This window comes from Sylvia atricapilla, chromosome W, assembly GCF_009819655.1.
Source record: "Sylvia atricapilla isolate bSylAtr1 chromosome W, bSylAtr1.pri, whole genome shotgun sequence".
Classification (NCBI taxonomy): Eukaryota; Metazoa; Chordata; class Aves; order Passeriformes; family Sylviidae; genus Sylvia; species Sylvia atricapilla.
Genome location: NC_089173.1, coordinates 15384051 through 15396599, shown reverse-complemented (window position 1 = coordinate 15396599; position 12549 = coordinate 15384051). Strand labels below are relative to the sequence as shown.

The 12549-nt window shown below is 40.1% G+C and overlaps 1 protein-coding gene across 1 annotated transcript in view; it reads left to right on the top strand.

Moving 5' to 3' along the window:
• Positions 1–12549, top strand: part of LOC136373347 (ribosomal protein S6 kinase alpha-6-like) — a 47619-nt gene that overhangs the window by 13815 nt on the left and 21255 nt on the right. The window contains 4 exon segments of the mRNA XM_066338248.1: positions 5282–5398; positions 8017–8098; positions 10287–10367; positions 10867–10946. Of these exon segments, the coding sequence (XP_066194345.1) occupies positions 5282–5398; positions 8017–8098; positions 10287–10367; positions 10867–10946 (360 nt within the window).

The following is a 12549-nucleotide window of genomic DNA, read 5'->3' as shown; positions in this document are numbered from 1 at the left end:
GTGTGAGTGGGCTTTACTGTCCCTCTTGCTTGTTATATTTGGACCGTTCACTCCCAGCTGTTTGATATCAGAGGTCTGCGCTGTTTGCGGCAGTGCCTGCACTGTTTACGTAACTGAGGTAGTATGTGCAGATAGCAGCTGCGCAGTTAGCTTAAGTTGCGAAATTTGCTTGATAGCCACTTTTTGCGTACAGATACATCCGCTTGATTCTATACTGTTCCCCCATAAATCCTGGGGTACTCTGTCTCGGGGCAAAGCCTCCGCAAGGTCAGGGATTCCTTTAACACCTGGGGTTGTCCCCACCTCATGCTGGGTAACTGTCAGCAGTCTTTCAGGTAGCAGTGACGCTGTGGACACTGACGGGATGGGGAGAGACTGCCCCCCCCTTTCTGCATTTCCTCCGCTTTCTGCCATGCGGACTCAGTGTCGCTGAAGCGATTTTCAGCTTCATATCTATTTGAAACTGCTTCATATATTACCCTACATACAGGAAAAAGCTTTGCAGCCATGCTGTTTCTAAGCATGGCTTGATTATAAAGTCTTACACTGACAGTCCCACAGAAATGGATAAAAAAGCAGTTCTGCATCTGCTTTCGGGAACTGTTCTTGTACCCAGCTCAGGAGGTCTCTGGTCTGATCTCTTGAGACAGAGACATGGTGATTTATTTATCATGGACTCTAGCCTATCCAGGCCTTATTGTGTTTTGGACATTGGGTTTCCCATTTTTATACCAGATTGACTCTGAAGGAGTATTTAAAAGAGTTCCTACCTGACTTTACTGTTAGCTTCTTTCCTTCGGTCTCTGGTGTTCCTGTAGCTGACCTGCAGGCACGAGTTCCTGGATCTGAGCTGTTTTTTTCTTTTTCCCTGGGGATTTTATTTCTTCTTCCTAGCTTTCTGCTGCTTCTTCCCAGCTTTCTGCTGTTTTCTTCCTTCAGCAAGGTCGTGACCTGACACTAGCAGGTGTTTTTCCTCACACAGGGCACCATTTGTGAGGGTTTTGGCATCTTTTCTTCTCTGCCAAGGTCAGGATGAATAACACAGGAAACAAAGATGTCAGGTTCGGACTTGGAATGTTATTATATCTTATCTATTACAGTATTTACAGGCTCATGAGCCGTGAGCTTAACTAGCAAGCTAGGGAAACGAGGTAAAATGGAGTGCTTCTAACTCTTTACAAGGTTATTTAAGCGATAAGTACCCAATACCAAGGTGACACCTATATTATTTATGTTTCTGGCCCAATAATGGCCACCCAAACCCATGAAGAAGAAGGCAAAGAAGGACAAAGACAACACCCAAAATCCTCCATCTTGACTCATATGTACTACTATACACTAAAACCCCAAATTCTAAGTTTTTAGGATTCCAGCAATTTTATTTGAACAATATCTGAGAAGACTCTTAAGTCTCAAAGATGGCTTTGAAAATTAGTACCTGGGTAGAGACTTGTGATGGTTTGAGTGTTTACTCTGCTGTGAGATAGGATTAGGAGAAAAAAAGGCAAGCAGGCCCAAACTTAAAGATACAAAGATAGATTTATTAACACACACCAAAAGGAGAAAATGAGAATCAAAATGAGACTTTCAAAATACTCTTCCTCCCCCCACAGTGTTCACTTTCCCACAAACAACATAAAGAGATCAAACCTGTGATTTTTCAGTTTCACCATTTAAAAATAATCTATCATCAGTTCTTTGGGAGAGGGGTCTCAGAACTTCCATGGAGATTCCCCACTGACAGCATAAAACAGTTCTCTTGTGGGTCTCAACTCTCACAAAGACAGCTGCCCAGCAACCTGCCTTTGTGAAGTCCCTCCCATTAGCAGCTTTCCCAACACTGTATATGGGTCATGTCTGCTTATTTAGGGTATCATTTAAGGATGCCTCTTCTAGTATAAAACCAAGATTCTCTTCTTCCATCTCCAAAATCATCTTCATCTCAAGAACTAGAGATCTCCTTTTTCCCTAGGAGCAAAGGGCCTCATATCACTTTCCCTTCCTCTGTTCAAAATTCTCCATAAATCTCAATTATATCAGCCCACAACTTTTAACTAGAGCCATGCATGCCCCCGAACAGCATTCATATGTTACAGGAAATAGTCCATTCTCCATGTTTTCACAAGAGAAGTCCAGCCAAATGTGGCCACTCCTCACTCCTTTGTCCAACTTATTCTGAAAATATGAAACCTATAACCAAAATAGAAATGAAAGCTTACTTTGAGTTGTAGGATACTGAGTCTTAGTTACTATATAACCTGAAAACAATGGTCTATCTAGCTGAAGGAGAATCCCTTTTGATTGAACAATATTCTTCTGCTGGCTGAGGGATCCAAAGGTCAATGTAGCAAAACAGAAGTCTAAAGAGTAGTTTTTAGAGTTTAAAATATAACACAGAATGGTAATATAGTAGTTCTTATAGGCTGTATGTAGATTCTATAGGATTTTGTGTCTTGTATTGGTTGGTCACTGAAAATTAGAATATTCATCACAAAAGGAGATATAATGTATTGTAACAAGGACCTCGCTCTCTTACCTCTCCTCTGAACCTCCTCTCTCACCCTTCCTCTTCCCACTACTCTTGCTCTCTTATCCCTGCTCTCCTATCCCTGCTCTCTTCCCCCTGTGCCCTGACCCTTGCCACTTTGCTCTCTCGCTCCCTTCTCACTTAGCCCACACCCTCCTGTTCTTTCTCCCTCTCTCTTTGGGACTTCCCTTCAGCCGAGGCTGGTGGCTGAAGGCAGGGCCCTTTTACCCACGACCCTTGCAATAAAACCACATGTCCTAGAATATACAGGTTGGCAGAATTCCTTGTCCCAGCCGTCCATGGATTCGCCTACACAAGGCCACTGGGTAGGAGCTGGTGCCTCAGCTTGGAAAGAAATTTGCTACTCAAGCAGCAGAATGCAAAATAAGATAACCAAATTTGCAGTTCATGGAGGCCAAAGTAGAAATGAAAATGAAAGTGACTTGGAGCTGCTCAGCTCTGTGTGCTTAATCCTTGGCAGTGATGAAGAGGTCTCTCTATACCTCAGTCATGCCAATTTTTAGTACCTTAATGATAGTTAAGTAAGTGAAATAATATACACATCATTTGTGAAGATAAAACACTTTATAAAAAAAAAAACAAACGCATTTCATCCATCTCAAGTTAGTCTTTATTTGCATGGAAAACATTTCTCTCCTGAGTTCCCATGTAGAAATCCTCAGTCTCCTCAGCAACCACATGTGATGTCACAGGCTAATGGCTCGAGGTGGGTGATAAACACAGGAGAGGCTGAACTCTTTAAGAGCTTTTCTCATACAAAGTTTCACGGTGTTAAGGAATACAAATTAGAATGGTGAAGAAAAAAGGCTTCTAAATAGAGTATTTACATATTTCATAGCAAGGAGAAGCCATTAAGTCTGTTGTACAACTTAGTGTGTAATTAGACAACTTGCTGCTTTCATCTGTTATCAGATGACTTCGAAATGCTGCTGTTCTTACCTGCCTTAAATTAGGCATGTGTTTAAAAAGTCAAGGAAAATGAAAAGATAGGTGTATCTTTCCTCTGAATGCATAAATGCAGTCACCAAGGGGGTTGGATGAGGGGAAGTTGGGATGTTTACAGTGTGTCATCAGTGTGTGATGGGGGTTTGTGACCAAAGAGGGAAATTAAGTAGCTTAGTTGTGAATTATAGAATTAGCTTTGTTCTCCAGCAATATCTGGTGTTAATACCCACCTTTGTGTGGGAAGCAGGCAAAACAAACAGGCCTTTCCCAGAAGGAGGATGAAATAAGAGAGGGGAAGGGAAAGGACTCGTATGCAGTAATAGCTGGACTACAGTTTGGGAAAATACCAAGATGTTTGTTTGAACTCTTTCTTTCCCTCTCTGGACAAACAAAGCAATTAAGGCAGAAGCAATTAATGCAGTGTGATGATTGTTTCTTTTTTTTCTTTATTACTGCAGTATGTACAAATTCAGATGAGCAGATTCCTACTCTGAATTTCTGTGTAAAACCAGATTTTTATCCAGGTAGTTCTGTATGAACTGTGATAAAGCTGATTAGAAGTTTTAATTCACAGTCTGGGGCAGTAAGTTCACCTGACTATAGAATTATGCTATTTCCAAAACTGAGCTGTTTCATCCAGTGCTCAGGTCCTTTCCTGGTGCTGCTTGCACTTCTCATTTAGGGGCTGTAACTCACAGGTGGTTGGTGGGGTGTTTTTCTGGTTTCTGCTAAGAGCAGCTTTCAAAATGAAGGCCTGAAGATGAGGTCAGGAGGCAGCTGATGCCCCAAAAGTGAAGTACTGGAAATCAGATGGGATTTTCACTTGTGATTTTGTTGTGTTCAAGAACTTTATTGATATTCTTGATAGGGCTGAGGGTGCAGCTCCTTTTCCACCTGTAAGCTGAGGTTGCTGTTGTAGGCTTCAGTTTTTAATTTCAAGGGTGCTTATTTTGACACCTTGCTTGTTTTGACTCTCAGAAACTTCTCTTAAACCGTAAAAGCTGCAATCCATCATGGAATTTGTTGTCATCTGGAACATTTGCCTTTTCACAACTGGGGCTGCTGTGCCCTGTTTTGCTAAAGATGAGAGGGACATGAGAAAGTCAAAAGAACGTTAAATCACTCACCTAGCTCAGAATTACCCTCAGCTGTCTGAAGGAGGTCCCCACAAAGGATAATCTTTCCAGGAGCTCTGTACCCCAGAGCAGTTTCTTCTCTTGGATGCAAGAATTCTCAGAGTCCTTAAGATGACTCATCTCTTATTTATGGTCTTCAAATGCTGCCTGTTCCTCCAGCTACAAATGGATGACCAGAGTTATTATTTGCTGCTGTGAAAAGCAATAATTACTCCAAATGATGAAATTCAATTTGGCTTTCATTAAGACTTTTTTCAGGAAGAGAGAAAAATGAGAAAAGTAATCACTGGGAAAACTACAGCTGATAAGCAGAGGTGAAGCACAGAAGTCTTGGTTTAAAAATCTATGCATTTATTCCTTTCATGTAAAATAATTCAGCTTTTCTGTAGTTGAAATATTTATGGCAAAAGGAAATGAGCATTCTTTGAGAATTTTCCTTCAGTTTAGAAATTTTAGATGCATCTATTTAAGAAAAGATAGATGGGAAAACTCTTCATTTGAACAGTTTTCCTTGAAGCCTTATTAGAATTTCAAATATTTTGCTAAAATAAAACTAAACAAAGAAAAATCCAGGTATTTACATGCACTTTTAGCAAGACTTAGTTACTGCAGGCCTGTTCATTGTTGTATTTTGTTTACTTTGAAATCCCAGGATGAAGGAAGTGTCAAAGAAATTCCTATTACACACCATGTGAAAGAAGGATGTGAGAAAGCAGATCCAGCACAGTTTGAACTACTTAAAGTCCTTGGACAGGGATCATTTGGAAAGGTAAGATGATAAATTTGTTCCATAGACCTGTCCAGACATTCCAGGGAAATAGTGGCCAGCAGGGTTGCTGGGAATGTTTGAAAATGTATTGAGTAATTGAATCCTTTCTCAGCCTTGCTCCAGTGCCATGGACAGAACCTTCTGAAGGACATGGTGGTTTGTCTTTTAGTGATGGCACTTGACACGCTGGGAATGTTTGGCTTTTTTCAAGACACAAAATCTGTATTTATGTAGCTACAGAAGAGTTGATTGTGGTAGTATAGAACTTAAAGTAAATAACATGGGAAATGGATTTCAGGTTTTCGAGTTTGCTGTTTTTATCAAGTGATCTACAGCTAAAAACCACTAATTATTTAAATGGCACGGAGAAGAAATATGGCAGGGTTTTTGTTACAATATTTTCCTTTTGTAATGTGCCACTGGGTGTCACTTAGCAGAAATGAAGTTGAAAATCTGATCTCTTCAGGCCCTGTGTGGAAACACAGTAGTTGAAATATTAATCCTAGTGTATAGGAAGATAATTAATTGTTTAAAACCAGACTCAAACTATATCTTTTGCAACATCTAAAGTAGTCAGTCAGCTTTACATTTGTTCCTGTTTTCCTGTTCTTTTGCTGGTTCTGTGTGTCTCTAAGCAGGAACAAACCCCTGCATAGAGTTCAATGAGAGGAAGAAATTGACATTAGGAAGGCATTCTGTGCATAAGTGGTTGTGTAGAGAACAGACTTTAAATATTTCTTAATATTTTGAGGTTTCAGAAACATTTCTTTACCTGGTAATGTTGGTTGCCAATTCCCTCACACAATTCTCACTGTAGAAGCCTGAAAGGCTCTATATATTTATTACTCCTGACTTGAGATGTCTGAAGCTCCCTCAGGGTTCAGCACAGCTGACACAGCCAGCCCTGACTCAGATTTGTCTTCCTAGAGCTCAGGGTTCTGCCAGTCTGAGGAGTGCTCCTGCTTGGAATCCCAGCAGCTTGGCCAGACGTGCTCAGGAGCTTTGGAATCCTGGCAGTGCCTCTTCAGGAAGCAGCTTCAGGAGCTGCACGGTGCCTGTTGCACACCTGAGCTCAGAGCTTTTTGTCTCTGTTCTTTCCATTGAAAAGAGAAAACAAACCAGGAGGATCAGTGGCTGTTGCCTTCGTGGTGTTTTCTCTTCCCAGTTTCTACTCCCAGGGTCCTTCCTTTGGGCTTGGCAAACAAAAGGGTGGTTTCCTGGAGCCTGGTTTTGACATCAGTGCAGTATACAACACCTCCACAGAAATAAAGGGTTAAACCTTCTGAATTACTGAATTTCTCTCTTCATTCTTGAAGGAATTATGTGCTTTCTAAAGCAGATGTGGGGTTATGGAGGATTTGTCTGCAAATTAAATAAATAGGTGGTGCTTCAGTAGTTTTCAGCTATTTTGGGTCTTATTAGCTAAAATTTGTAACTTGTGCATGAATTCCTTATGTTCTCACAAGTTGTTGGCTATTAAGACTAAAATATTCCTATGTGCTTATTATTATTATATTTTATAGTTGTGATTGTATTCATCTATAGCTGTTTTCTTAGTTGCTGGTGTTCAAATTACTCCCTTTATTATAGTCTATCACCTTGGCTTATAGGAGAGCACTGTTGTAGGTCAGTTATTGGACAAAACTTATTAAAACAAAAACCCAGACAACCCTGAAACATCATGACATTTTTCTTCTAACCAGAGCTTCAAATAAAAACAACACCTCTCCCAACCTTGCACAACTTAGTCATGACAGTGCTTGAATTTCTGATTCTAGAATGGAAAATTTTACAAGATCATTGAAAATATATATATAACTTCTAGATGTAAATAAATTAATTGTAAATGAAAGTCTGGATAGGGTGAGATCAGAGAGGTAATTTTGGGGAGCTCTTGTCTTTCTCTTGTGACTTGTATGTTGTTTTTTATAGCAAAACCTAATAATTCATAACTATTAATTGCTATTACAAGACCAGCAATTTAGAAGTAGGAGCACATATCAAACCATTTTGAAAATTGGAAGATCTGGTGGTTAAAAATTTGTGTAGCTCCATGTCTTTGTACTGCAATATTTTATCTAATATGCTTTTCTCAGTGTCAGGTTATATCCCATCTATCTTTAAAACTCTTCTGGAGAGAAAAAAGTAGAAAAACCTGTTGGAGTTGCTATTCCAGAGGGAAAGGGTGCTTTGATCCTTAAATGGTGAGGTTTCCTTCCTTTCATCTCACCACTTGCACAGAATTCATTAATAAACATGAATGTTTCATGTTTGAGACTTGGGTCTTAAACCTCAAAACCCTCTTGGGAAGTGGCAGATCAGGCAGAATTGTCATTCTGCAAGAAAATGATAGAAAGAAACATCTTTCTGTAAGAACTTCTTTGATAAATCAGGAACGAATCCAGAGTTTATGGCCAGTGTCATGCTTCAGAGAACTTGGTGCTTTGCAGCTCTGATCTGATCAAGGAATGCAGTTTTGCTCTTCCTTTAAAGGTGTGTGCTTGGTACAGAGCACTGGAAGCTGCCTGATATTAATGGGAGGTTTGCAAATGCTTTGTGAGGGTTTGGGTTTGATTACCAAGCTTGCAGTGATTTAAAAATGGGCTTTATATTGCCAGGTCTTCCTCGTGAGGAAGATAATGGGGCCTGATGTTGGGCAGCTTTATGCAATGAAAGTGTTGAAAAAAGCTTCTTTAAAAGGTAGGTTTGTCTTTCAACTAAGACTTTGGACCATGAGATTTAGTGCACTTATATTTAAAAACTTGTTTTAATCTTAAATATCTGTCAGTGAGTTCATAACTCTTCTCTGACAGGAGGTTTTTATAGATTAACTTGTAAATTCATATTTAAGTATTATTTTAAATCTGGCCAGGTAGCTTTAATTATGTGGTTAGAAATGCTCTTTCAAAGTTTAAAATTGGATTATTTAATTCTTTTTAGACCTTTCATTATATGAAAACAATTTCATAAGCACTTTTCCTTTCGTCTTTTGTTAAGTAATAACACTGCTGTGGTTAAAATTAAGTCATTCCCTTGTTCTAGGAGCCAGAACAATTTAATTCAGTGTTTTGGCTTTCAGGAGACACTTGAAAGGCAAAAGCAAGCTCAACTTAGAAGTAAAAACAGATAGGTTTTACTAACATACACTGAGAAGAAAATCAGAAAAGAAACACAAATGAATTTTTTAAACCAACCCTTTCTCCCACCACAAACTGTTCATTTTCTACAAACAATGTAACGAGGCAAAACTCAGAACTCCAGGTCAGTACCACTTTTAAAACAGTCTTTCATTCAGTCTTTGAGAGAGAGAAGTCTCTCCTGTTGTTTGGTAACTTTCCACAAGAGAAACAGTCTGCTTGTGGCTTCCAACTCACACAAAAGCAGCCCACCTGGGGAACTTCTGCAGTTGTGGGACTTCCCATATCATGTAGCCTTTCCTGTGACTACATATGGGCTGTGGACTCACAGAATTGGAGTGGTACCTTTTAAAAATTAACAGTTTCAAAGGCAAAGGATCTTTTTTCAACTCAGGGAACAGAGATGTCTTCTCACTTCTTCACTGGCAGAGGCCGCCTTCTCATCTCTCTCTGTTCAACCTCTCATGGGGTCACAAAAATCACAGCTGCTAATTCAATATTCACTCAGTTCATCACAGATACCTTTGCTCAAATCCACAAATCATCTCCCCAATTTATATTGTCCACGATTTAAAAGATTATTCTAGCATATTACAGCCTGTTACCATATAGGAGATTTTCAGCCTAGAACCAAGGCAATTTGTCATCTCTATCACTTAAAAGTCACTCTTCCTTTACTGACTTTGAGGTCTCCATATTGTCCCTTTACATGTCTCCAATTTGGCCTTTTCTCTCATCTCTGAGAAGGGCTAGAGTTTAAGGAAGTCTCAATCTGTGTCAGGAAAGAGTTAAAGCTTGCCCAGGCCTGAGATGGTCAGGTGATCTCTGCCATGGCAGCTGCAAAGGTTTTAAAGCCATGCTGGAGGGGGCTGGTGGGTGCCTTTTCTTACCCCCCCCCCTCCCCCCATCTGAAGGCATGAGCCGCTCGAAGCTGCTCTTCAAGGCCCCAGCATAGGGTGGGGGGAGATCTCATCCTCCCCCCGGGTCAGGGGTGCCAGCAGCCAGGGGCCCTGGGCACAGCCCGGGCACGGCCCTGCCATGGCCTGCCCCAAACTCTGCTGCGGCCCCAGACATGCGACCAGCACTGCCGCCTGGGGGGGGGGGGTGGGGGGCAGAGCACGGCCCTGCCATGGCCGGCCCCGATCCGTGCCGTGACTCTCCCCAACCGCTCACGATGTTACCTGCTCGCCAGACGGGAGGGGAAAAAGGAGGCCTCAAACCCAGCTTCAGCTTTTTATATGGATATTACCAAAAGTCACCTTTCATTTTCTGAATGGTCAGAACTGCATATCAGTCCAAAACCTGCCCCCCAATAGGTCCCTGTCCTTTCCAGAGAATTCCAAGGTCCTAGCAGAGTGACACTCTGCCAACCAAAAAAAAACAAAACAAAACAAAAAACAAACAAACAAAAAACCCCAAACGAACTGTATCAACCCATGACAAGAGTTAATACAAAAGTTGAAGTTGGGAAGGTAGATGGGAGCTTTTTTCTTGAAGGCAGTATGGATTGTCACAAAAGATGGGGATTTGCTGGAAATATAATGAAGCAAAGAAGAAAGTTAGGGCAGGCAAGAAGCAAACCAAAGTTTCACTGTCTGAAAGGAGGCATTTTCTGGGAGACTTGAACATTAAAAACAAATATGGTGATGAGGGAAGAGATTCCTTTAGCCAGCAAAGCCTTTCTGCTGAGTTTTTGTTGTAGCAAATGCATTCGTTTCACCCTGTTGTTGTTTTTTCCTGTCTCCCCTCAGTTCGGGACAGAGTCCGTACCAAAATGGAGCGAGACATCTTGGTAGAAGTAAATCACCCGTTCATCGTCAAACTGCACTATGGTTGGTACAGATTCCTTTTCTTTACCTGCACTTCCTTTCCCTGCCTGAAGGCACAACTGCTCTTGTTCTGTCTCACTTTTGGAGGGTCCACATTAGGATCTAGCAACTCGGGGGAAAAAAGTTTATATCTGTATAAAAGTTTTAGGTTGAGCTCTCTTGTAAGAACATTCCGAATCTTCACATTCAAGTTCTGCAGAGATTTTGTACTTTTTATTGATTTAAACCAAACCATAGTAATTGACATCCTTGCTGTTCCCCTGTTTGACAAAAGGGAAATAAAAGAACATTATTTTAATCATTTCCCATGACTAAGATTTTCTTCTGGGAAGAAGAAAGGAATCATTCAGTAAATTACCTTGTGTGCTGCTGAATTATTTCAGTTCCACAACAGAAGTATTGCCTGTGACTGAAATTTCCTGGTTGCAAAAGCATTCAGATCTGTTTTCTAGCTTTGTCATACAACTATTGATTTTTATTTACTTTTTAAATTTTTTTAAAGCCTTTCAGACTGAAGGGAAGCTCTATTTAATTTTGGATTTTCTCAGGGGAGGAGATGTATTCACACGATTATCCAAAGAGGTAAGTACCTAAAATTTTATCTCCACTCACTCTTAGACAGGGATTGGGTTTTGTTGGTACAGGATTGGCTTCTAAACCTGTTTCCCCCCATATTTCTTGTCATAGTGAAGTTTTTAATAACTTTTGGACTTTCCTTACATATTCTAGATTCTGTTCTATCCTTAAGAAACCTGAGTGTGTATTGATGAGTAGCCCAAGTTTTAATTTGGCATCTGCAAAGTACAGTTCTTTTGTCTAAAAAATGTTTAATTGCTTGGAAACACAACTGAAGTCATTGAATATTTAGCACTGAAGGAAGGAGATGTGTAGTTCTCATGCTCTTAGTCAGCTTAGGTGCTCCTGGAATTCTGCATCCCTGAGAGCTTTCTGCTGCACTGTAAAATTGCCTTGTTCGGCAATCCGAATGCTTATCCTGAGTCACACAAAGTGGGAACACAGAGTACTTTTGAGCCCACTCCCCTCCATCCAACCCTGGCACACAACTGGACCTTGAATTTTTCATTTCTCTTTTTGTTTCCTGGAGGGAGAGCTTCAGAGGAGGGAATGGGATAGAGCTACAGGCTGTTGTTATTTTTTAAAAAAACATTTGCCATCAAATATTTATTACATGCTACCTTAAGTGTTAGAAACATGTTTTAGAAGACTTTTATTTTCTTTTGGCAAACCTTTTATAAAGGTCTAAATTTTTAATGGCAATTTCTCAACAGCTTCAAAGCAATAGAGGTTTTCAGTGTTTTCACCACTGTAAATCCATTTATATTGCCAAAGAACAGGAAAAGCCACTTTCTTAAATGAGAACACTGTGTTATCTGATTTTTTTCCATAGCATGGAGGAGGTTGTTTATTCCCAGTGTGTAAGGCCAGGAGAGAGGTTTTTTCCCCTTATACTTCTCATAAAAATAAAGGCTTTACTTTAGGAACAGGCAAAAGAGAAAGAATTTAAAGGCATTTTTGTTAAAAGCTGAGCTCAGTAACACAGTGATTATGTCTAAGAATTGAGCTCAAAATTAATTAATCTGGAAGCTAAAATGGCTCTTAAAAACTTCAAGTGACTGACTCATTCTGGGTTATTGGAGCAGGAGGTAGGAAAGAGGTCGGGCTCTGCTTTGATATGGAATGTCTAATTCCAGAGGGAATTCTGGAATAGCAGGAAGAACTCTTCTCTTGCACTAACCCAACTGGGAGTATCCCCTATGGATCATTCTTAAATAAGGGATGCAAGGTTATCCATAAGAACTCTTGCTGGGGGTTGAAAGAGGGATGTATTCCTTGTGGGAATCAAGAAGTTGTAATTCTCAAGTTTTCTTACTGCTAAGACTCCACCTGTTTTTTTGGAACACTTCAGTTACCTTTTATACCGGCTTTTATGTATATAGATATAAAAAAATTCAGGTTTTTATTTTCTGGTGGGAATATGAGGTAGTTTCAAAAGTCCATGGTAAAACAGCTTATGGACAATGAACATGAGAATAAATTCCCTGTGGCATTCCATACTTTACACACAAGGATTATTTTAAATTTATTTGATTTAGTATAAAGTTATTAAAAGACTGTTGGTCTTTAAATTCTAATGTGGGTATGAGAGTTTCAGCTGTGGCAGTGA